Source organism: Epinephelus moara, chromosome 8 (genome assembly GCF_006386435.1).
Source record: "Epinephelus moara isolate mb chromosome 8, YSFRI_EMoa_1.0, whole genome shotgun sequence".
In the NCBI taxonomy this organism is placed as follows: domain Eukaryota; kingdom Metazoa; phylum Chordata; class Actinopteri; order Perciformes; family Serranidae; genus Epinephelus; species Epinephelus moara.
In genome coordinates this window covers 23,831,214-23,858,284 of record NC_065513.1, presented here as the reverse complement: position 1 = coordinate 23,858,284, position 27,071 = coordinate 23,831,214, and the positions used below count along the sequence as shown (strand labels likewise).

Genomic DNA, 27,071 nt, shown 5'->3' with positions numbered 1-27,071 from the left:
CTATCTTTGTCTTTTTAACCTGTTGTTGCTGCTGAGTCAGTTTGACATCCTGGATATATCCTTCAAACACAGACTGTAGACCCCTCTGGCTGCTTCTCTCTTCATTTTTCCAAAAATCTTTATAATGTTTCTTCAGGGAGTGCAGTTAGTTACAGTGTTGGATCCATACTTACTCTGACAGCTTGATGGACCATCAAAAAGGGGCGGGGCCGTGCAAAAGGTCAATATCTGACTGCACTTTTAAGGCTGCTAATATTAATATTAGTATTTGTTGGCTAAACTACAGCCAAGTCTGGATTGCTCATCCTAACAGAGTAATTCAAAAGCTGTTGGTATCAGCACAGTAGCAACATCATATTAAAAAATATATAATACCTCAACCAATGTTGACCAAACATTATCATAACAAACTGGTAGTAGGTTTCATGTTGACAGGTCACAGAGCAGCTTTGTTTTTGTACTTGCAACATCTTTTTATTTCCATCTGTTCATTAAAACAATACTTTGTTAAAAAGGGAATTACTCTGTATTTTGCATAGTAATTCTCAGATTTAAAAATATTGGATATCTGCAGCAGACATCAGCTATCGGCAGCTTCAGTTAAAAAATATCAGAATCTGTATCTTTAAAAACCATCATGAATTGATTTCTACATAAAAACAAAGCTATCGTTCATACAGTCTTGTGTCATATTCATTTGGTCTAACACTTGACAGGTTAAAGCTATGAGCTAATCAACAGATATTTATCAACATACACATGTTCTGTATTACTCTGTTACAGTGATAAAAACTTTAAGTGTTTGACAAATAAGATCTGCAGGTCTGACTGCACCTACTACAGTTTATCCAGGAAAAACCAATGACATACTCTTAGTATGAAAAACTATTTGGCTTCCACCTCTCTGTCAGAGTTAAGAGAACCAACACTTGACCAAATAGCTGTTTTTTCCTGCTCTATGAGCGCTCCCACATTCTCAACACCTCTCCGGCTGCATGATGTCCTTCAAACATGTATTCATCAGCAACAATAAAAGCAACATGTGCACAAAACTTCTCGTCCAATCCACCTAGCTGGAGCATTGTAAAAAATCTGAGGGTAATCCCCAGTTACTCTGATTTGATCCAAGAAGGCAGCAGGATCATTTTGATATTTATAGTCTCATTAATGAATAGGTAATGTGACTTACAGACCAGTCTCCCAGAGGAGCAGCTATGATGGGCATCCAGGTGGCTTTGCTGGACAAAAGGTGCATCCTCCGTACATGTCCTCTCGCTGCTCTCATCTGTCATTCTTCACTGTATGGCAGTCTAGTAAAGCAAAAATGTCTATAGACGTGTAAAATTGTAGAAAAAAAAGTAAAGACAAAAGAAGAAGCACTGTCATGACGTCCATATCCAGTGAGTCACACCGCGCTGAGTCACTGTCTGTTCACAGGTCAGGGTTACAAGTCACACCAGACTCCTCTGGGCTGTCAGAAGCGCGCCACGACTTTTATGTCCAGACCACCAGCTCCACCTGAACCTGCCCCGGAGACCTGAGCCTGGTTTGATCCGTGGCCCAGCTGGATGTGATGGAGGCCGTTGTTAAAGCTGGCACACAGCATGTTGGTCGAGTCAGTGGGTGCCAGACAAATCAGCGGACCAGCACCATCCAGAGACAACGTGGCTAAACAGGCTGAACAGAGGATGGAGGAGGGAAGGTTAGAGGAGATGTCTGTGTATATGTGCCCATGTTAATCAGTGTATATTTCTGTATATCAATGTTTCCATCCATGATGGGTGTTAAGCCTGGCATACACGCTGCGATTTTTGGGCTGTCCCAGACGAAAGATGACCAACGTGAAAGAAACATGGCAATATCTTTGGTCGTGCCTCTAAAATGGTGGTCCTACGCCGCACAATAAAAGAGGTTCAAGGATGGCTGTTGTCACGATGACGTGTAAAGAAGGACAAAGGTGAGCAACCTAGCAGCTAGCAAACAAACACACAGACACACCACAGTATAAAGTGCCCACAAAACTTTAGGTCATATAATAATGTGACCTCTATGTTGTGCTTCACAGTTGGAGGAGTAATAACCCATGCAGCGTCCTTGTGCACTCAGTGTAGGAAGCTATTGCACCATACGTCGTAGCGATTCAGTAGGCAGTGTCATCGTTCGGTCTGCATACATCACACTTGAAGCTTGTGCTAAACTTATAAGATTGCTAAAACCTCACACTCTGTAGGAGGCTTTACCTGCTGTGTTCTGATCCCAGATTTTGACGGAGCTGTCATGGGAGGACGTTGCTACCTGGGCTGCGCCACCAGGAGGCGTAGGCAGAAACATACAGCAGGCGGTGGTCTGGAGATGACCTCTGTACTCCACAACTTTACAGCCGGGCTGACGCAGGTCCCAGAGCTAACAACACACACACAAATCCACTGAGAACAAGCAACAATGTCAGAGATTTAAAAACTAGCTGTGTACGACCCACTTTTGGACCGCGACCCACCAGTTGGTAACCACTGCTTTAACGTGCTTTGCTTTGTTACTAGGCTGGACTGTACTACAGAACCACTAGTAATTAGTCAAATAGGATTAACTTAATATTTGACCCTTGTCTCTTGCTACTTTTAGAAGACTCAGATTAGACTGGAAACTGGTCGAGCTGGTGGAGTCAAACCCACAAGGGAAACATTCAGAGACCATCTGCACAACGGCAATGTCTACTGTTTTGTTTGAGAACATTTTTTTTAGAAAGAACTGGTATTAATCAAGAAGCTACTGGCCTTCCTGCTTTATAGGTGCCAGGTTTTACACCTGTAAAAACACAACTCAAATGAACCCAGACAATAGGTCTGAACCTATACTCCTAACTAACTACACAAACACCTGCAATGGTCTCACCGTGGCTTCACAGCCCTGTCCTCCAAAGCCGTTGCTGCTGGACACCAAGTAGTGTCCATTTGCAGAAACGTCACAGTGGGTCTGGATGTACTGCTTGGCTGGAAAAGTGTTGGTCACCTGCCATGCACGGCTGTCCCACACCCTGTGCACATAGAAAACATTACTGTAGAAATACACTTGTGCAATATCCAGTGCATAAAATCAAAGACACCAGCAGTTGCTGTTTTCAGGAGTGGACACATCTAACTTCTCCCAGTGATGGCAGTGTCAGCAGCTGGAATCAGGCAGGCTGATTTGGCCCGAATCTGAGGCTTCACTCATGCCAAGTCTCAACCGAGTCGGGCAACCAGACGTGGCCCGGCTAATTTCATATGGCATACCGAGTTTGGGCCGATGCTGGGCCAGGTCATTTTTGATAACGGCCAAGTGATGGCAGTGTCGGCAGCCGGATCAGGCCAGCTGATTTGGCCCACTTCTAGAGCGTCATTCATGCCAAGTCTCAGCCGGATTGGGCAACCAGATGTGGCCCAGTTAATGACATCTGGCATACCGAGTTTAGGCCAACACTGGGCCAGGTCATTTTGGCTACCTGGGTTAGTTAGTTGGACTTTTTTTTGGATAATAAAAGAAGGTGTGATGTTACAATGGTTCTTTAAAAGTGTAATTTAAACAAATAAACACGTTCATCTGATTCAGTTTTAGAGAATTTGTTCATTCTCACAATCCCAAGAATTATTTCATCTCTGCTATGCTAATTGGCTGCTGTAGGTGCATCAGCCATCACCATCTGTTTCAAAAACTCATTATTTAAAAAATCAACCACTGTGCAAGTCTGTGTGCAGTTCATTTTAACATCAAAAAAGCATCAGTGGCAGCTAAAGTATAAAAAGGCAAGATGGCACATGTGCATCTACAGTAATATCTCTCTGTACCTTATGGTCTTATCCTCAGAGGTCTGGACTATAGAGGAGCTGCCTGGCACCCAACACACATGAGTCACCTGGGCAGACAGGAAAGGACAGTGAAAAAGTTAAAAGTCTTCAGGGCATGAACTCGGGAAGTAAAAGTCAGATTGAATGGCTTATTGATTCGATCCTTTTTCTTACATGCTCAGTACGCACCTAAGGCGATTTAGCGTGCTTGAAACAATTCTAAGTACAAGCTTGTGTGCACATGAAAGCACATACAATCATTCTCACCAGGTTTCTAGAAATGTTGTGTCTCTGTTCACATTTTGCAGATTCTATATCCCACAGGCACATCCAGTTGTCACGAGAGCCGGTGCAGAGCTTTCTCCCCTCTATAAAAACAAACAGTTTCATATGTTCAGTGCAGATCAGTGATATGAAATAAATGACAATGTGCACAAAATTATAAAGCCATGACAAAAGCCTCGGGACTAGACTTTTTCACTTTAAGTATATGACAATAAAACAAGAGAATTGTTTTCATTGCTGGGTGCAGGTGGTCATTTTGTGGTGAAGTATACTCCTAAGCAATAAAAAGGCTTTAAGACAACAGTTAAAATATTCACTCAAGAGTGACAAGACTCATCGTGTGTGTGTGTGTGTGTGTGTGTATGTATCCATGTATACCAGGGCTGATAGCTAGTCCATTGACCACCAACTCATGCCCACAATATTCCTGAATAGGTTCGTCCCCCTGGTTCAGGTCCCACATCAGAACAGTCTTGTCCCGTGAGGCACTGAATATCCATGTGCTGCCTGGATAACACACCACCTGGCAGAGGAGACGCGTATGTCACATGTGTATCAGCTCTGACCAGCGTCACACCTTTATCAGTTTGTGCACACACGCGATATCAACGTTACCTTGGTAACCTCTCGGTTGTGACCCTGGAAGGACTGACACATCCGGCCTTGTTTCCAGTCGTATACCACCACAGCCTGCAGGGGTGAAAGACACACGTATGCAGACACATGTAAACACATGTGCATCCAATGTTCACTACATGTTAAGGGATTTTTTTGTCATAGAAATGAAATGGTGAATGGTGACAGTTGTGCACAGTTTGATGGAAAGTGTTTTACAAGGTTTTGTTGTTCATTCACCCACTCACACACTGATGGCAGGGTGTTGACCTGACCATCGGGAGCAATTGGGGTCCAGTGTCTTATCTAACACACTTCTACTTCTCGTACCATGTAAATGAAAATGTTAATTGTATAATTTCAGTCTTTTTCTTGCATTAGGTATGACTCAACTGATCTTAAAACTACTACACTCCTTCATTTATCACCTGAACCCCTCTAAACACCAGAGAAAAAGTACTACTAAAGTCTGCACAGTGTAATTTACCTGGTCACTCCCACCAGAAACACACAGATCTGGGCTGAGATTGGTGACAGTGTTGGTGGACCCTTGATGGGCAGGTTCATACTGCACCACCTGGCTGTCAAAGGCATTATCCGCCTTCTCTCCCTGAGATGCCCTGCACAGAACACGACAATAGAAAAAAATAACATAACTATTTTAAATAACTTGATTTTAGTCTGCAGTATAACTATCTCTGTATTATGTGCATATTATGTTCCTTTACAGGCTGCATTACACTGTATACATGGCCCATGTAAACATACAACAAGGTAAATACACTAATACTACACTTTACGTACGAGAATCATCTTTATACAGCATGCAATAAACTTATCTTCATAGCACCAGTATCTGCTACAACACATGAGAAATAATAATATTCAGTGGTTCTTTGTTTTTATTTTTTCTCTAGTGTGAACGGGCTATATAGTGAAATCCTGATTCTAATAAGTATGTGTAGTAATATAATACATACAAGGACAATCATTTCAGTAGTGCACGTCTCACCTGTAGAGGTCGGACCTCTTACGAAACTTGCTCTGTAGTTTGCCCATGTCTGCTAGAGACCTGCAGCCACACTGATACAATAAGAGAAGACAAAAAAATCATGGATGCATCCATAATTATGTCTATCCTTCCCTTTAGACTTCATCGTCACCATCTTTTCCACAGCACAGTACACATCAAACAAACAGTACACATCAGCTGCACACAGTTACATACAATGACAGACAGCAGTACACACTCAACGAGGCCTATGAGGCAGCTACGGCTGCAGGGATTAGGCTTCTCCCAATGCATGCCCTTCTGAAGCTCAGTGCCCTGTGCCTGTGCCTGCAGTGCAGCAGGGTAAGGTGGTGACTGAGTGAGTATGTGATGTCCTGCCCTGTTGAGGTTGCAATGGCCTTAGCATTTAGCTCTGCAAGGTTGGGTGTGAGGAGATCCATTACCCTAACGCCAGTTATGTGTGTGTGTTTGGCCCAATTAGTAACGGATAACATGAAAGAAGCAGGTGGAACAGTAGTGAGTGGTGATGGTGAAGGGCAATGGATTAAGCCACTTTACAACTCTTCCTGTCCTGACATAAGATGACCTCTGTCTGTGCTGATGTCTTTTGGTTGGCTGATCATGAAAAATTTGAGTTTTGTTTCAGAAAGGGAACTTTTTTTGTGGCTAAATGTCTTTGCCAGGCCTGGAGTAGAAGGCAGAGTATTCTGTTTCTGGACTGAGTAGAGTTCAATTACATGTATTTTGATTGTTACTGCAACATCATTGTAATGGTGTCTTGTAAACACATGAGGGTTGGGCAAGTGTGTGAGACACCATTACATTTTTTTAAAAAATCAAATCAAAATCAATCTACAAATGTATTTATTTTTTTGAGTTCAGTTCACTTCAGAACCTCGAAAAGGGAAATCTCATTAGCAAAAACATTAAACACAAAGAAAGCAGCGCCACACTGAATGTTTGGAAGTATATCATTGCCATTAACTACACTCAGGCTGAAATTCTAAATGTTTCAGGATGACACCCCTATGATTTGACTTGATAAACTAAGTGTTTTCTTGCTGTAAATGTATCACTGTATACTTTCCCAGAAATTTAGTTTCATAGACTCTTTCCACAATAACATTATCAATTGTAATCTGTATTTTTGTGTCTGTACTGCAGTTTCCAAAGAACCTAAATTTAGTTTTGTTTAATGTTGTTTAAATTTCACAATTTATTGTTTTAATTTACTAATTTCTGTTGTGACCTCCTCCAAAAGCTGCTGCAGATCATCCCCAGAACACAGAGCTCACCTACATATACCACACATCCCAACTTAAATAGACACAGTCTCTTCCTGCAAAATATCTTGCATAAGGTTGAGACAGACCAGTCTACAAGGTGAGATTAAACCACACGTTCCCACGCAAACACTACTCTCTCACACACACTCACAGCTCTGCTCCTCCCTCCTTCATCCTGGCGTACTCCTCAAACAATCGACAGGAAGGAGAGGGCTCAAATCCTATTAGAGCCGCATCATTACTGTCACAAGGAATTAGTCGCTCCAAAACACCTGCTATGAACTGTGCTGGCAATCATTGTGTAACAACACCGAGGCATTTTAACCGAACTTACTAATGGTAAAAAACACAGTGCATGACTAGTGGTGGGGTACACACTCTTACAGATAAGTGAAGCAAGATTTCTTACCTTTCAGCGGCAGGTGTGGTCGCTGTGTGATGCTGAGGGTGTGCGGCTAGCTCGCTAGCATGCTAACTAATCTTTATCTGTCATGCCAAGAAAGATTAATGCCCTAGTAGCACCAAAACATGGATGTAAAAACGTTAAAACTTGCTAGAGCCGCTGTCGGAACGACCGAGAAACGTTTCCCACAGAGTGCCATGACAGAAAGTTGTCCTAACTGCGTGGGAAAGTGCTCAGAAGTGTCTTTCTTCACCTACAGCGGACCCATCCCTCCCTCCGTAGCGACCATGGAGCGACGCTTTCTCGTATCTAGGCGAGGGCGGGGTCACGTGACACGGGGCAGGAAGTAATCAACAGCGTCCTCCTACAAAATAAAAGTCTGATTTACTGTTTAGTGACATTTATGGACCTGTACGTTTCCTCCACTTACAATCCACTTTTTTTAGGGGATATATTTAAGAAGCTAACTTTTTTCCCCCTCCTGGAACAACTGTGCTGCTGAGCTACCTCCCATCAACCCCCTCTCATTCAAAATGTACCATGTGAGCACAGTATCAGCTAAAATAGTTATAGCCCTCAAACCGAATTTTGACACAAGAAGCTTTTACAAAACAATAAAGTGGGACCCATTTTAAGGTTCTTGTGATCATCAGTTGATATTGTGCACAAAGGCTAGGTTTGGTTTCAACGTGTACACATAAAACAGGGGACATGGAACACTTAATGTCCTGTATTTTGGTGAATTTCTATGCAACAGTTTGTGTCTTTTGTGTGTGAATGAATAATTTTTATTTTGGTTACATATATCTTGAAAAACAAAGATTATTTCACACAAATTTTCTCTCAGTCAGTAACCAAAAAAGGCATAGGCTGAAGCCTATCCTGCATTAACCAAAGGATAACCCAAAATATCAACTATACCAAAGACAGGAAATAAATCAATAGCTAATTAAATACATCAGAGTCTACATTATAATCATCCACTCTTTTACATGTTGATCATTTTATATTATAATCCATAATCATTTTGCATTTTAAGGCTTTTTTAAAACTCAGAGAGCTACACAGTTTCAAATCAGCACTGAGTCCATTCAATAACTTGACTCACAATACTGAAACACATTGGTATTTCACATTGTTATCACTTTGTATGTTTCATAAATAAACAACCCTCTTAAATGATAATTTTCCTCTCTTAATCTAAAAAAAAACTGAATACAGACAAAAATACAAAATAAAAATCCTCTACTACTTTCATATTTTTATTAGGGTGGACAAATGCACATGTTCTAAATATTGAGGGGGACGTGTCCCCTGCGTCCTCCCTGGAAAACTACATCTATGGTTGTGCTAGTAATCTATATTTCGGTAGTAATAATGATAAAAATAATCGTTATTCATAAAGCACTTTTCAAAACAGACTTACAAAGTGCTTTACATGTCAATAATTAAAACAGAAAATACATGAAAAAGACAACTTTTAAAAGAACTGATAAAAACACTTACGTGTATAAAAACAGAGGAAATAAAAAACTGTTAAATGAACTTAAAACTCATGTAAAATCAAGAAAGGTCCTCCAATAAAAGTTTGTTTAAAGATGGGACTTAAAAGAGATAACTGAGTTGGGTAGATTGTTCCAGAGCCTCGGTTCCTTGGTTCTGGTTAAAAGCCTCGCAGCTAAATTCTGTACAGTCTGGGGCCAATTATAGATTATTGATTCAGGCAAGAAAAGAGGTTGTTGCGGTAATCCAGAGGTGCAGAGATGAAGGCATGTAAAATTGTCTCTGTGTTAAAATGGATTGTATTTTTGAAATATTTCTATGATAAAAACATGATTGCACAAGCTTTGTGACATGCTGCTCAAAACTTCAATTACTGTCAAACAAGACTCCAAGATTTCTTGCAACAGATTTGATATTATCCAAGAGGGGACCAGCCAAAGGTGGAATTTGTTGAGTAACGTGCTGGGGCCCCATGACAACAATCTCTGTTTTGTCTGAGCTCAGCTGAAGAAAAAAATTTGACATCCAGCTTTTAACATCAGTAAGGCAGTCATCCCAGGGTCTGTGGCTCTATCAGGCAGGTACATCTGTGTATCACCAGCATAAAGATTTCATTTTTTCACATTATATTCCTCAACAAAATCAAAACAAGTAATAACAGTAGCACAAACCAGCTGCCACAAAAGCAACTTGGTGTGTTTGAGGGGCCCTGGGGCAGCTGCCTGGTTGGTGGCTGATGACCCTGACAAGGGCCACAAGCTGAAACACGTTGGGCTGACAATAAAGTTGTTCTCCTACAAGTGTTGCTGGAGCTTTAACCTCTGTAGTTGCCAAATTTTCCCAGTTGGTAATCCAGCCTTGTGTGTGCCCTTCTAGAGACAACACACTGACTGTACTATCTGCATCTACCTTAAATTAAACAGGCCTAGCCCAGTCTGACCCTGTGTAGCTGCCGACACGTTTTGGACATCCATTGCACATGCTGTTATTCACATAGTCTATAGTAGTAGTAGTAACATAGTTTATTCATGTTTCTACCAATAAATGTATAAAAGCCTTAACATTGTCTAAAGTAGAACCAACAACCCAAAACTTTTCTTCCCAGATAGCATCAATGTCTCAGTGCTCTTGCTTCTATCCCCACCCTGTCAAAGAAGGATGCAAGAAAGTTGTGTGTATATTCTTTTGTTAAAATGTAAGTTAAAATAAGTTTACACAGCTTGATCACAATAAATTCCTGCCATTTGCATCGTGTTCTAAAAGAAATTAAACTGGGTCGATGTGATTCTCAGCCGACAACATAATGCATTTGTTTAACGTTCTATCTCGCCTTTACAACACATGACAGGTCAAAATGTTACTGACCTGTGGCTGGATGTCCCTCCACAGAGCTGTTCAGTTGACCCTCATTACAGGCACAGGTTGAATAGCTACCCAAGCTGGAAATCTGGGACGAAGCAGACGGGTCCCTGGACGGCTAACATTAATTTTACTGGAACTGTTTCACAGGTTTTCTTTTCATGTCATGTTTCATGTGCTTTATTGCAGCGCTGATTTTTGCTTGGTAGATGGAGTAAGGAAAGATAAGACAAGACAAGCTTTGACTTCATGAGCTGGATTTGAAAGAACGCATTACAAGCTACAAAACAGTGAGTGACTGGGATGTCCCCATTTAAGTGGTTTAAATGGGCCACTTAGTTAGGTTACAATCAACACTGTTCAATACCTATGTGGGGTGACCTCAATTCAAACTTTTTGTTTGCAGCAAATGTTTTTTTTCATGAGTTAAACTCTTTAATTAGTTTGTCAGGCACTTTACAGCAAAACAATGTTGATTCCTATCACATAATGGTATTACAAATTTTACAAAAAATGTATTCCAGTTACACGTTTAACTATATTCTCCTAGTGTGTACAGTGGAGGCAGTAACACAAAACTATTCCTACATATGTCTCTGCACAGGTACACAAACAGAAGTCTATAGCCTACATTTTGGCTTCTAAAGACTATATTGTCATAAATTATGCCCTGACATAGATACACTGTACTTCACTCGCTGTAAGATGAAGACAAGTGCTCCGACTTCACTATAATCCCTATCTCTGAGTTGATGGTGCCGAGATCCATTTGCCTCTCCCACACTGTCACGAGGACTTATGTAGAGATTTATGTCACACACTGCTGAAAGCACTGAGAGTATGCTGAAGTAATGTAGATCTTTTATGATGCAGTTAAAAAGTCCTGAACTTTGCCCTGTGAATGCCCGTCCACTAATTAGACTGTAAAATGTATGTTTCCATTTAAAGGTTTCACATATTGTAAGTAGTGTGGCTGTTTCCCCTAAAAAGTAGCAAAGCAGTGCCGAGAAATGATTTCTAACTGAGTCAGTGTACAGGTGGAATGCAGCATGTGACTCACCACATAAACAAAACTGGTATGTTTTCAGGCAGGCCTTGAACACAAAAGGCCTTGAAACCAAAACCAGCCCATAAATCAGGTCAGCACTCATTCTACAGTCCTGGCAACTGACCGTAATCTGACTGGGGTCCAAATGAGAAGTTTAGTATGTTGACCGGGGCTCATTACTGTTCTCATTAGAAGTTCACTGTAGGAACAGGACCTTCATGGAGCCCCAAACTGACACAGTAATGTGTTGATGACTTATAACATGATTGACTGTCTATCCAATAATGAGTGGGTAATGATGGTCAATTGTTTGGTTGTGGAAAAGGCAGAAGTAAAAAGGACACAGATTCTCTGATAACACTAATGGCTGAGGCAAGAACAGTGGGGTGGATCGCACAGTAATGGAACAACTGTGGATATATGATATGGCCTCTAACATCCATCTATCCATCCACTTATCATTTCATCAATCTGTAAGTGTGTGGGAGCCTATTGTTAGAATAATGTGACTAACAACTGCTGGGTAACTCTCCGCTTTGTTAAAGGCATATGCCGCAGATGACGTACATGTAACAATGACACAGGGTGGGTTTTAAAGGACGGCTTGTACAATATAATGCAACTTAACTGTCCTGCTGTAAAAATGTACATTTATGGAACGTATAATATTATGACGTTGGTGGGACACAGAGATTCAACTTTATATTCACAATCTGCACACTTCCTAGTATCAACAAAAATAGAAAGTATTCACATGGATGGATTCCTCAGTGGGCCTACCGGGTACAGCCCCAGGGTCCCTAAGTGTCAGGGGTCCCACACATACTGACCAGGATGCTCAAAATGACCACAAGCACAAAAGGACCACAAAAGCCTCTTTCCCACCAAACAAAAAATCTACGTCTATCTATGTCCGAACTCCTTACCCTATCTCGGAGGCTGAGCCTAGCCAGAGGAAACTCTTTTTGGCTGCAGCTTGTGTCCATTCATGACCATAGGTAAGGATTGGGACGTAGAGGACGTTAGTGTTTTTTATTCTCCTTGTGTTTTCAGCGTCTTTAGTTTTATTGTACAGCACTTTGTAACTGTGTTTTGAAAGGTGCTATATAAATAAAGTTTATTATCATTACTAAGAGATGCATAACGACTACAGAAAGAGGTTGTCAGGGAGGTGGTGGGGGCCTCTGCGTGTCTGTGCCCAGGGGTCTGTTTTCTCATAATCCGCCCATGTCTGGTTGACCTCCACTAGGCGATCATTATGCAATCAGAAGTAGACACAAAAATTAATTATATTTGCAGAAAATCATTAATTCCTTTTCCGTAACCGCTTATCTTGTTGGGGGTTGTGGAGGCCAGCTGACATTGGGTGAGAGGCAGGGTACACCCTGGATAGGTTGCCAGACTATCACAGGGCTGACACAGAGATGCTCACATTCACACCTACGGCCAAGTAAGAGTCACCAGTTAACCTGCATTTCCTTGGACTGTGGGAGGACGCCAGAGTACCCGGAGAAAACCCACGCTGACATGGGGAGAACACTCAGAGTCTGCAGAGAAAGGCTCCTCCACCATTGGTTTGAATGAGAAACCCTCTTGCTGTGAGGTGACAATGCTAACCACCACACCACTGTGTCTTATAATCCACCCATGGCTGGCTGACCTCGACTAGGTGATCATTATGCAATCAGAAGTAGACACAAAAATGAGTTATTTTTGCAGAAAATCATTCATTCATTCATTTTCTGTAACCGCTTATCCTGTTAGGGGTCGCGGGGGGCTTAAGCCTATCCCAGCTGACATCCCAGCTTATTTTATCTTTTACTTAGATGATATTTTATGACTTGTTGTTTGTTTTATTCGCATTGTGTTTTAAATGTTTAGTGCTGTATGAATGGAGCTAATTATTATTATTACAAAGAGATGCATAATGGGGAGGTGGTGGGGGGGCCTCTGCATGTCTGTGCCCAGGGGCCTGTTGTCTCATTATCCGCCCATGGCTGTTTGACCTCCACCAGGTAATCATTATGCAATCAGAACTACACACACAAATGTTATTACATTTGCAGAAAATCATATTGACATAAATTGTTTTCCTTTAAAATGCGTCATATATAGCAACACATATTGTGACTAAGTCAGCACAGACACTGAGTTTAAGTGAAAATGTCCTGTATTCTACCCACGCCCACAGAGAAACACAGCTCACTTCTCCATTCATACACATTTTCTATTCCACAGGTTGGGGTATAGGCTCAACATTTGTGTGTGGCGTGTGTTTGACGTGACACTCCCCCCTTGTCGATGGGAGGCCGACGTCACCCTGCCAGCGGAGGAGTGGATGGCCTGTGTAATAAAAATACATGAAGAGAATTGAGGAAAAGGAGAAGATTGGCCGAGGGGAGAAAGCAACAACACGCCGTGTATTCCTCTCCGCTCGCCCCGCCGAGCAGCCGTGGACGTGTCGTGGACGCCTTGTGAGAGCAGCTGGGATATATTTGCGTCGCGGCATCGACAGCTCCGGCTGAAAAGCCATGTTATGTGTGGCTTTCTTGGGTTTTTGAGCAGACAGAGAGAGATAACTGTACTGTATCCCAGCCTAGCGGATTGGAGTGAAAGTCCGCCATATTCTGCCTTACCACGCCCGGGAGTGGAGCCATTGGAAAATAAACGGACAGCTTTATTCATGTGTTGTTCCCGTAGCCCTCACCCACGGACGACCACTTGAACACGGGGATTTTTGCTGATTGAAAAAATAGCAACATTGAGGACTTTGAAGGGAGGGTGTCCGGGCACGGATGGCAACGCTTAACGAGATCCCAGCACGGAGGATGTGTCTTAAAAGGATCTGTTGATCATATTGAGAAGGAAAAGCAGATTACACCAATTAAGATTGCACAGATATTCAACTCAGCAAGCTTTGGGGGACTATTTTGAGGCTGGAAGCCCAGAAAGCGAAGGGAAACGGGGGGAGGGGGGGTCAATAATTTCTCAAATATCTCATTTTCCTTTCCACCACAATCTGTGCGCTGTGCACGGGCTCATTATAAAGGGCGTCCACGCGTTATTTCACCACACGTAGGCCTGTATGAGGACGTTATTTGGCTCTCACAGGCCTCTGCTTTTTGTGTTTTTTTTAACCCAATCTGAAATCTGAATGAGTCAGTGAGAGGGAAAAAAAGCGGAGTTTTGTTTAAATCAAAGAGGAGTGAGAATGACCCTGGAGTCCATAATGGCGTGTTGCCTCAGCGAGGAGGCGAAAGAAGCCAGGCGGATCAACGACGAGATCGAGAGGCAGCTCCGCCGGGATAAGAGAGACGCACGCCGGGAACTGAAACTGTTGCTTCTCGGTAAGCTCCACGGGGAGGGAGAGGAGATGCAAAGCGCACATTCCTCTCACCCAAAAACACCTTAGGGGTGGGGGTCTGTTAATGGGGCTTCCCACCTGAGTGAAGTTGGTTGATGTGTCTGAGTGTTGTGAGTCCAGTGCACAGATTGGCAGGTGATGCTGCCCAGTCAGGCCTCCCAGTGTACAAAAACCATCTGATTTGAATAACTGCGACCAGTTAGTGTCGAGGAAACAAATGCTCATGGGCCTCACCTTTTTACCTCTCTATGCATGTCACTGGAGAGACAACAACCTGTGCAGCCAGGCCTACAGGGCTCGTCCAGGTGGTGTGCTCATGAGTGTGTCAAACACTGGCTGGGCCAAAGTCTAGGGTTTTATTGGGAGTAATCAAGGCAGCACTGCAGGTTAACACCTAACCCTGGCAGTGATTATATCACAGGTGTCAGTGTATGAAGCAAGGTTGGAAACATGCTTTACTATAAGATATAGTAGAGCAGGGGTGTCCAAATCATTTTAGTTCACGGGCCACTTACAGTCTGATTTGATCGCAAGTGGGCCAGAGCTGTAAAACCATCCTATAGATGCAGATGCCTCCAAATTTTTCCAGTTTTTTGTCTAAAGAAATACACTTGAATCCATTTACAAAGCAGATGACAAACAGCTTGTGATGTCTTCAGAAGAATAAATGCAATTTCACTAATATTTCTCAGTCAGTCGACCACTCATAGTCCATACACTCCACTCCTGTGTAGTAGACTTGACAGCACCACACCAAACTAAAGTCTAAGAAAAGAGCTGTATTAAGGTCGGGGTGGAAAAGCCCCTGAAAGCTACTCAATGTACTTGTCCCTGAGACCTGGCACCTCTTAGACCTCACCAGTGCATTACTATTAGGTGTGTAGGGTCATCCAGTGGGCCGGATCGGACCCTTTGGAGCCTGGGCCGTATGTTTGACACCCCTGTAGTAGAGGCTTGTGTGATGGTATGCTCATGCACCCACTTTAATCTACATAAATCATTCTCAAACAAGTTGAAACCAAATGCAGTGACTTGAAATACTTGATCCTACCATTTATGTTGTTCATCCACACAGAATCATAAAATAATAGTGCCATTTGTAAAACCAGTAAATGATCTTATGGTGCCTGTGCATTGTGATATGAAGCTGGGTGCTAATCCTGTCGAGAGGTATTTGTCATACTGGAGAAAGTCATCTACTCACCATCACGTTTTTAGATTTGCAAACAAAAAGCCCATTTAGTTGTGACGACCGTAGTTGTAGAGATCGGAGCCAGAACCCTTTCTTCCTGATCCAGAGCCATCCTCTCTCAGTCCCTTAGATAATGCATGGAGGAGAAGGTGAAGGTGAAACATGCTGGGAGTTAAGATCATACTATCCAGACTACTTTCGGCAGGGTTTTTGCTTCTTTATGGGTGTTTTAGGACAGTTTGAAGGGTAGTTCAAAATGCTGAAATGAATCCCCTTAACAGGATTTAAAGGAGCTGACTGCCACCTCCCTTGTTAACTATGCACAAATAACTGTGTTGTTGTTTTCCTCTAATCTCTTAATACCCAACAATTCGCCTATTATGCAAACGCATAAACAGCCAATGACCCAAACCGAAAAGTGGTGATGTCTAAGTCTGAGGACGTAACTGTATTTCTCATAAAACAGTATAAAATACAGTATTTATTCAGTGATAAGTGAGTGATGGCCCAAACTAAATGACAGTATGTATATTATGTGTAGTAGCTTCTTATCAGTGTGTGGTGTTATGTTTCAGAGTGGTTTATGGCCTCTAATGACAGGATGCTCACAATTAATGCCTTTGAATATTGAGTCGCAGGGAAGATGCGATCCATTAAGTAGCAGAGTAAAAAGTTTCCAGTAATGATGAACCATATGTGTGATCTCACACCAACATGCTGGTGTCTGAGCTCACATTTCTGGCTAAATCAACCACTTTTTCAGTGACACTCGACCTCATCGAATATATGAGCTTACACACAGGGCTCTGGATTCACAGTGAAAGCACTCGTGGGTATATTTCACACAGACTCCACCGCTCTCACTACTAGTGCCAGAGTTAACCGGAGGAAGTTGTGCGTGCTCCACTATGGCTCCATTAACCCATATGCTACAGTGTCTGTGTACTGCGGGTTTTCAGACTCACTAATTGCCTAATGTCCCGTGGGATCTAGAACAAAACTCTTCAGTCAACTCTAGAAGTTTCTCTAATTTTCAAAATGTCCATCGCTCATTTTTTTTCTTCACAAATCATCTCGGCTTCTCCACTTAGTCTTTCAAACCCACTAATTGCTTTATATCCGCAGAGGCCGGGTACATCGAAGCCCACACAACACAACAAATGAGGAAGTTTAAAAAACATTACAAGTATTTAATCCATCCTCCTTGTGCAACCTAATATCCATTAAGGCGTTGTAAACTAATAAGGGAGATGTACTGGAATTGTCACTCATTTAACCCGGGCAGATGACCAAGAATACGTAACTAGCAACAGAGTGGAAGAGTTGTTGCAGCGGGCGGTGGAGGAGGGGGTTTGTGTAATATAGTGTAATGCTTAGGAGCCGTCTGGCACACACACATAGTTTAAAGCTAGCTAATGAGTCAGAGACACTAAAGGCTTCACTGAGATAGGTGACTCAGGAAAAGTGCAGTTAAAATCAGTGTCAGACAAATCAGAATAAGGCGTGGCATCTCGGCAGCAACACACTGAAATCGATCTCTTCCAGCAATTTGTGAACCTAAACACATTAACTGAAAATTAAATCACTGTCATATTAGTCATAGTGATGTCATCATTAGAACAGCGCAGACCTCCTATTGTTTACAAGGAAAGAAACAACAGATAAATCTTTTCCCCCGCCTGTTTTTGCTCAAAGCTTCATGTTAAAGGAGCTGTATGCAACGTTAGGAGCATTGATACAGCAGCAGATTTGGTGGAATGATGGCATCTTGAGCAGACGATGAAGTCTTGCTCCTTCTGCGTGTGTTGTAATCCGAGCTTCTCTGTTTTGTGCTGGTAGACTGTCCGGCTGCGAGTGCATGTCAGTGCATGTACGTCCCTGCCGCTCTGCACTGTGTCCATACAGCTGTTACTGCTGATAACACAGTCCCAACCCATGATGCTAGAACAGTGTTGAAGCAGAAGCATAATGCTCACCCTCCAGTCCCCCCTACATTAACACCATTCGCTCTGTCAGCACTGTTGCGTTGTTAGCACTGTCTCCGCTGTTGGCATTGTTAGCCAAAATTTTGCTGTATCAACTTTAGATATTTTGCATCATGTGCCATGCTTGACAAAATAGGAGACATATTAACACAGAGTAAAACATACGTTTATTTGAATCATTTGGGAACCAATAAAACAAGAGAAAACATGAGAGTTTTCTGATGATAGCAAGGCTAACCAGATGTAGGTCAGCAAGATCTCTCAAAAGCAGGAATGACAGAAAAGGGTGAGGTCGGGAATTTTTTAAAAAAAGGTTGCAACCACGTGCTTGACGGTTAGCAGCTGCATCTATAAGAGGAAGCTACGAAAATTGTGAACAGCTGAAAAAACGAAAGCGAGGCGAAACACCAAGCAGACAAAGCTTGTTTCAAACCAAGAGTGAATCTGGGGTTTGCTTTCACTTTTACATAGCTGGAAACTGACAATTCCTGCAATGTATAACTTTCAGAATCAGAAAAACTTTACGATCCCTGAGGGGAAATTATGATTCGTTACAGTTGCTTCAATGTAAAGAATGGAGCTAAGAAGTAAGAATAAGAGTATGAAATAAAAGTATGTAAATACAAAGCAATAAAATGAAATAGAAATGAAATGTGGATTAAAATAAAATAAAATGTGCATGATGCTACCGTGTTTAACACTAGTACTCAAGATATAAAAAATTAAATATTAAAATAAAATATATTGCCACTGTGCTGAGGCTTTAAGTGTGAAAATTTAACTACAATATATACATCAGTAGAATAAAATAAGAACAGAATTAGAGTAAACATAAGGAATATACAGTTGTGTGCATTGTATGTTGAATTGATATATATTCAAGAAGTGAAAATATTTCACAGTTGAAAAACTGCACAGGAGAATGTGGCAGTTGAATTATTGCACTCAAAAGATAATTATGAATTATGACAAAAAGGTAATCATAAAATGCTAACAGCGAAATTTACCTCATTAGCCACCTGATCATAGGATGTCACAACACAAGTAAAAACGGGCACATAGGCACAAAGTGATGCATAATAACACCATGAGCTGGATAAGACCTTTGACTTTGACTTTCTGCTGTCAGAGAAATGAGACGGTTGTGGGGACAGAGAATTAATCTTCGGCCCTCCCACTGACAGCCCAGCAGAAATTGAGTAGGTGCAGTCTGCATATTTAGAATTTTCTCTGGGACGGAAGTCGGCACAAGCGAACTCTCTTGTTTTCCAATGGAGGCTCATTGACTGAGCTGCTCCGCTGGAGGAGGAGTGGACAATGCTTAGAGGGCACTTGACTGGTTGTTGAGATAGAGAAGAGCACTTCTCTTTAACTTGCCAAACTTTCTGAAATGTGCCGGCGACGGGGGTGTCGAGCTTAAAACAATGTTTATTTGAGAAGCGAGACCTTGATTTAGGGGACTTAAATCTTAAATGATGGTAAAAATGATGAATACCACTAAAGTCAGACTGTTCTCACCTTAATTTCTGAGGAAAGAGAACTCCTCTGTAAGCATGACATTAGGTCTGGAGAAATGTAAAGCAACAGGGGAGAGAAGGCTCCATTACATTAGCTGAGATTCCAGACCTGTGCAGTCATGGGAAGTTGAAGATGAATGAAGAAGAGAGGAAAGCAGCAGCTAAGCCGAGGAATGGTGACATAGCGACTGGAGACTGGAAAGTTGTAGAGAAGCTGTTTTTTAGGTTTTAGCACATTAGTTACAAGTTGAATAAAATGACTTTATGTAGATAGCCGCCTATCAATCTTGTTATATATTTAATCATCTTTATTGAGTTAATTTTAGCGCTGTTACAACAGAATTTTTTGGAACTTGTTTTGGTGAGCTCATGGTACAATAGCAGTTAATGGATGCTCGAACTTAAAAAAAGTCCTGTCAACGAACCAAATTCCCTCATTCCTTCTGTAGGACGTCCATGTTTGTGTGATGTTTGTGTGGATCATGAATAGTAAGAGAGATGCTTTGCCTGATTGGAGTGTGTTTAGTGCACACACACACAAACACACACACACAACACACTGAACTGAAACTACTAAAACATGCACAGTGTAGGGTCTCCTAGGATGGTACTGCATTTCGGTAACTTATTATAATCTATTTTATCAAAGTGGATTGAGATACTGTTTTTTGCCCACTGAGGCCAAACCTGTTTAGATACCCATGAGCAAAATCACTAGGGCTGCAGTAATTACTCGAATAATCGACTAGTTGTCAACTATTAAATTAATTGCAAACTAATTTGATAAATGATTAATTGGTTTGAGTAATTTTTCTAAGGAAAAAAAAGTCAACATTCTTTAATCCCAGCACCTTACTGTAAATGTGGATATTTTCTAGTATCTTTACTCCTTTATGACAGTAAACTGAAAAACTTTGAGTTGTGGATAGGAACCATTGTGTCCTCGGATTGGGTATCGGCACCGATCACATTATTTGTACAAAATCGGAATCGGTAATAAAAGATCGGAGTGGCCACCCCTTCTCTCTTTATTCCGAGCAACACAGCCACACCTAACGGCGGAACCTCGCCTACCGCAGCCTTACGGCAACTCTGGTGAGACAATTTGTTTACAATTCAGAATTTGTTTACATTTTGTAATGCTGAACCACCGATAAGCTTTTTGGATACTATTTAAATAAAAAACAAACCTTATGGGACAACTTGGATCCATTCTTTTTTTTTTTTGTTCTTTCTTAATGCTTTGCAAAGTATCGGATCGGACTCGGTATCAGACTCGGTTTCAAAATAAAGGGCTCTGTATTGTATCAGATGCAAAAAAAATGTGATCGGACATCCCTAGTTGTGGATAAAACAAGACATTAGAGGACGTCATGTTGAACTTCTGGAAACACTGATCAACATTTTTTACCATTTTCTATCTTCAGCTTCTTAAATGTGAAGTTTTGGTGCTCTCCTTTGTCACATATGATAGTAAACTTTGGATTTGGACTGTTGCTCGTGTAAAAAAAAAAACAATTTCAATATGTCAACTCATGCTCTGGTAAATTTTAATGTAAATTTATTACAATTTTCTGATAGAAATGATTGGCAGATTTATCAAAATTAAAAATAATCAATAGTCAGGTGCCTTCAGTTTTACCCTCCTAGGATATAGTTAATGCTGCGTAGTACTTTCTACTTCCCTGTTGCATTCCTACTTGCATTGCATACATCTGACTTCTATTTATTGGGCATTAAGGTCTGAAACATCTGTTGACAGTCAAAAGGGTCACACGTGAATAATTATCAGGCTCATCTCCATCTGCTAAATTGATTTAAAACTGCTCAATTACAGAAGTGGCACGGCCCAGCTTCAACCCTCAAGAGACCATTGGACCTAGTTTATGATATCTGCCCCCCTTTACACACTTACACAGAGAAAATCATAGATAAGTGCGATGACGGGTTTTGAAGGTAGATCGGCTTAAAAACATCCAAACAAGCGCAACAGTTGTAAACAATTAAGATTATAGAATTATATCAGCTAAACTGTGTTCAGATTTTGCACAGCTGGGTGACTTTTAAGGTCATTGCTGCATTACAACAAGTCTGCACTTTTGACTCTTAAACTTATCATATCATCTGTCAGAAACATGTGCAGGAGTGTCGATCTAACCCAATCACTGTCAGCGGCTTTTATCGGCCAGATGAACGCTGTGGGAACTTTGTCAAGGCTACGGCTGAACAAAGTCCACCGCAACTTTTAACAAGCTTTTAACAAACACATGGTTGTAATTGTGAGAGGAAGCACTAAAGATGTCATATGATTCTGGTATGAATGCAGCTATAGAAAGTGCCGGATGAAGGAGGAAAAACAATTTTACAATATTATTAAATTCCACAACGGCAGGTCATAACACATGGTAATGCAGTTCAGTACTTAATATATCCTGATTTTCTCCAGTGTAATTCACATCCAGTTGTCCTTAACTAAAATAACTCTCAGTGGCATATACATATATGGTGAATGCTGGTGCAGAACATCACAATGCTGTCTAGAGGTGTACGTCGGTACAAAGCAGTATTTTCATTAAATTCATGTCTGCCTTTTGTTTTGCCTTGAGATTTGCTGGTGCTGGCGTAAGGCTGCTCGCCATTAACACTGAATATATTTGACACCCACAGGAGTGAGTTTATTGTCTATGAAATTGAAAACCAAAACCGACTCCTCAGATCAGAGAACAGAGCTCTCAACTTTCAATTCATCAAAGTGCAAAAGCTGAAAATCATGTTCATTTAGCTGAGATGGAGCTCATGTATTGTTGAGAGCTTGACATTCTTACCAATACCTACAACAGTGATCTCATAATAATTCTGTTGTAACCACATTATAACCTTATAGTTCATGATAAGATCTAAGCAGTGTCTGACCCTTGTTAAATGCTGTGAGAAGCACGGCCCACAGTGCGATAATGCAGGTTAAGGAAGGATAAATCTAACCAATGTGGTGTTTACAGATCTGACTACTGCACAGATAGCCTACTACACACTGTAGTTGGAGAAACAATCTGCAAGTTGTACTAAAGCATTTGTAAAAGTGAATGTGTGTGTGTACTACGGCTTCCCTGTGCTCTGTGTGTTAACTCTCTCCTTGAGGTGCTGCTAAGCTCTCAGTGGTGAATTCATTTCCTCTTTGCTCATGCATTTTTTATAATGATGTTCGAGCATCATAGTGGTGCGCTTGCATCCTTGATCCCATTTGGTTTAAAAAGTCAGCTGCAGGCGTCTCTGTGCATAGCTGACACTGATGCGATGCATTCAGGGGCTGTGGAAATGTGCAGCTTCCAAGACTTTGTTCTACGGCCAATTAACAACAGCCTTTTTAGCTACAACCAGCAGCTCCATAGGTCACTCTGTTGGTTAGTTGGTCAGTTGGTGTACAAAAATTTCCACCATGAAGTATGGATTGCTCCAGGAATGAGTCTTAAACGCTTGGGCAGTAACTTGCAGTGTCAGAAACCAAGGAAAAAGGAGTCCTTTAATGTCAGAATGCCGGTTGCCGTTACAGTTTAACGGCGCCTGGCGGCAGCAGGACAGGTACAAAAGTTAAGGTGGACAAAGTCCGATTGGGGTGGGCGGGAGGGGTAGTGTATGGGTCCAACGAACACCAACTTTCACCCGAGAGATTGGTGTTTGCGTCCCGTAAGATTCTAAAGCCAAACCCTGTTCTTTTTTCCCACATCTGTTTTCGTTGCCTAAACCCAACCATGTGCATTTGTTGCTGAAGGAAAGAAAACGTCAATTTGTGGTGTTATACCGTCGTATTGTGTTTACTTTGAAAGAGACTGTATGTAAATAGTAAATTTCCTGTGAAAACGGACGTGTATTTTGAAAGAACACAATGCAAATAACAAACAAAACTTGACATGGTGTCCCAGAACCTCAACAACCAACGCACCCAGAGTACCTTGCACATCATATGTGGACGTGGAAAGTCCATGACCAAACGTCAATAAGTGGCGAGGTCGGAGTGAGAATGTGCTGAAAAATTAGTTAGCATTTTTGCACTCCCAGTTCCATTGTGTTGAAGTTTTTTGAATGGTTTTGGTTTAATGCCTAAAAATAACGTCTGTGGTTACTGCAACTTTCAGAGACTTTCACGTTTTGATCTACGTCATAAAATACAACGGTAAATAGCCAACTCATGAATTGACGCTTTTAGGTATATTGGAAATGAGACTACAGAACATCATCATGCTGAACACAGCTTTACAGCCTTGTTGTGGTGGCGATGTTAAGTCTTGAGCATGGTGATGTTCGTTTATAGCCCGACATTTTTACCTTTTACTCCTGGCAGTTGCATTTAGGCTTCAAAAATTATAAAACTGGTGTTCACTTGTGAAAATTATCTTCCCAAACAAAATGTATAAATATCATAAACTTTTCTTTGCCACAGTTTATTTACTGTAATTATCCAAAATGCGAAAGGCTTTTTGACGAGGCAGTCAGGGAGAAGCTAACTTCGACATTGGCCTACAGAAAAATGACATCACTGGGACACACTATTGCAAATTTACGCTTTTGTGATCAAATATTCATTACAAGTAGGCTACCCATTATGCGTGACAAATAGTATTACATTTTACAAAAATTGATGAGCATAACATTGATCTATAAGATAAGTTAAAAAAAAAAGAAAAAGAAAAAATCAATAAACCTGACAAACAGATCACATACAAAACAATTATAATAACTTGAGACAGCAGTTCTTAAAAAAAAGTAGCTTTTAATGGAGAAGGCTTCCAAATTCTCATGATCCTTTCGATTATCTTTAGATGTGCTTATTCTTTGTTCTTACACTTAAAGCTTGTGAAAGCATAGGCTGTGAATACTTGTCAGCTTACAGTCAAGTTTACACAAGTCAATGAACGCACCACACACAGACACAGAGCAGCGCGCCTTCTGTCTTTTGTCTTTTCTTTTCTCCTTCCCCTGAGTTCGTCCACGTTCACGAGTCCTGGGGCACATCACGTATTCTTCTCAGATGTAATGTCGAGCCATTCGCACCAGCCTCAAACACGGGGTTAATCCTGGGTCACTGCATTGGTTTGAAAGGTGACTCAGCAGCCTCTAATGGCCAGCACACACACACACTCATACCCAGCTTACTCGCTGTCTCTTTATCTTCCTCAGTGTCTCTCGTTGGTGTAATAGAGAAGATCCATTAGGACCCTGATGTGGTCAAGCGATCCTGGAATATTCTGGAGAAATTGTCGTTAATATTTTAAAGCTTCTGAATCGTTTTTCTTATCTTACATACAGCTGTTGGTTATACGACACTGTGTAACCTTCTCATTTTTCTATAATCCAATTTTGTAACGTAAAACTGAATTTAATAGGTCATTTTGGCAAGTTAAAGGCAGTTTTAATCATAAATGTTCCGATCCATGGATGAATTCATGAGCCACTCACATTCCTGCTCTTGTGCGAGGACATCAGGTTCTCTCCCATTTCCTGTGTTTGAACAGTGAGGAGATCAGAACTGTGCCACACAACAGCAACCCAGATCCTTTGTGCCAGTACAAGTCCAAAACCCACTGGCAGTTAATTTAAGTTTTTTGAGATTACTCACTGTTCCACTTTGCCTGTTTAAAAAAAAAAATAGAGTGCGTCTATTTTTATGGGTGGATGCCGTAAGGCATTAACTCTTGTGCAACACTATTTGTAGCCTGCAACAACTACTGCTTGTCATTGAGGTTACTGTAATAGTTAATTATGGGTGGGCAGTGTGTGTGGGTGGAAACCAGGTGGTGACAAGTCTCACCCTGCTTTCGGTACCACAAGGTGAATATTTTAAGGTGCACCAGAGGAACAACATTAGCATGTAGCGCTAACAGGTGAACCAACGCAACAACAAATAGTGGAAGCATGTTTGAAATGGCCTTGGTCTTTAAAAAGGGTTTAGTCTGAATGTATAAGTTAAAATTAATTAGTAATGTAAGCGGCTAGAATAAAACAAAATACAGTTGTAAATAGGATTTTAAAGGGACAGTTCACCCCACAGTCAAGACTACATATTTTTATTCCCTCCTGTAGTGATATTTATCAGTCTTGATTTTTCTGGTGTGAGTTGCTGAGTGTTGGAGATATGGCGTCAATATGAAGAGATTATTTTGTTATTGAGATTCAAGACTATATATTGTCATAGATTTTGGATATCGTATCATGATATGGCATAAATGGTGTTTTTTCATTTTTTTTAAAGGCTGTGCAAAAGCTGAAAATAAATAATAAAGGCTTTTATTTGTTTTAACCCTTGCCTTAACCCACTTAGTCGTTATTGTGTATTAATATTTTCTGAAAAAAACAAAAAACAATAGTCATACATACAACTTTTTTGCATCAGAGGGTATTTGGTCAGAAATATTATGTTCCATTCTGTCTCCCAGTCCTAGCATTAATGGAGTGCTTTTGAGGAGATTTTAAAATATTGAGATTATATACCGTGTATCGAGATATAGCCTAAAAATATTGTGATACAATTTTCAGGACATATCACTCAGCCCTAGTTGGAGATATCGGCTGTACTTTTTTCTTCTCTTCAATCTAATGGAACTAGATGGCACTCGGCTTTTGGTGCTGAAAGCTAAAAAAAAAAAGAAATCATCTGAAAAGCTCAACAGCAATGTCTCTTTCCTGAAATCATGACCTGGTTACTCAAGATAATCCACAGACGTTGTTATGAGCAGTTTCATGTAGGAACTATTTTCTTTCCACCGAGCTATATCCACCAACTGCATCACTACGCAGAAAAAAGTATGCATCTACAGATGAGACGCGTCCTCCTATGCTAAACTTTAACCTTAGCCAGCTCAGTGGCGCTAGGTGAGCTAGCAGTATTGGTTAGCTGTAAACTAATCTTGTCCATACACCAAAATATAAAAAGCACTATAGAGAGAAAATGTGTATTTTTGATTTGAGGGTGAACTGTCCCTTTAAGAGTTAAGTGCTTGGCTCCAGAGCACTTAGCGTGAAATTGTACTAACTCCTGTTTTGTCATTACTACTTATCCTGCTCATTTTAGACATCTAAATTGGCAACCCCACAATAGAAAAGTCATTTCTCTGGAGGTTAGGGCATTACAGCTGAAGTTATGTCTTTATCTTGGTTTTGTAAAGTGCTTGGTCTGTATTGTGGACCGGCAGTAAGGAGCCTAATTTGGCTAAAATAGAGTTTATATTCCACAATACAGACTTTTATAACAGAGACGTTGGGGTTACACTGGAATGCAGCACACATCTCTTGGCCACTGACATGCTAAACACACACATACACTCCTTCCTGCCAAAGTTATTCAAGAGTTAGTGTGGTGAGGTAAAGTTAGACCTTTCAGCGGGTCTGCCAAGACTCTCAATGAACCAAAGAGAAATTACACCCCCAGCTCTTCACACCCAAATAGTCCCTGTCACTACTGAGAGGAGAGAGATGTTGTTCTTGGTCTGTCACCAGACCAAGCAAACAGGCTGGGAGGAAAGTAGCCAGCGCAGAATATTATGTGTGTGGCTGACTGAGTGAGTGAGTGAGTGAGTACATACTGAGTGCATGTGCTGTACGTGTGTGTGTGTGTGTGTGTGTGTGTGTGTGTGTGTGTGTGTGTGTGTGTGTGTGTGTGTGTGTGTGTGTGTGTGTGTGTGTG

General features: G+C 41.2%; 2 protein-coding genes across 2 annotated transcripts in view; one reads left to right on the top strand and one right to left on the bottom strand.

Moving 5' to 3' along the window:
• Nucleotides 1-436: 436 nt before the first annotated feature.
• Nucleotides 437-7,739, bottom strand: wdr31 (WD repeat domain 31). Its single transcript, XM_050051996.1, has 10 exons — nt 7,432-7,739; nt 5,737-5,807; nt 5,212-5,344; nt 4,725-4,799; nt 4,488-4,632; nt 4,092-4,192; nt 3,825-3,892; nt 2,893-3,034; nt 2,241-2,403; nt 437-1,677 (listed from the first exon to the last, which is right to left on the bottom strand). Exons 2-10 carry the CDS (start codon nt 5,781-5,783, stop codon nt 1,475-1,477), a joined length of 1,077 nt encoding a protein of 358 aa, XP_049907953.1. The 5' UTR covers nt 5,784-5,807; nt 7,432-7,739; the 3' UTR covers nt 437-1,474.
• Nucleotides 7,740-13,577: 5,838 nt separating this feature from the next.
• The window catches only part of LOC126394084 (guanine nucleotide-binding protein G(q) subunit alpha), a 25,389-nt gene continuing 11,895 nt past the window's right edge, over nt 13,578-27,071 (top strand). Inside the window, exon 1 of the mRNA XM_050050688.1 lies at nt 13,578-14,682. Coding sequence (XP_049906645.1) covers nt 14,547-14,682 — 136 coding nt within the window. The 5' untranslated portion in view covers nt 13,578-14,546. The remainder of the gene's footprint in view (nt 14,683-27,071) is intronic.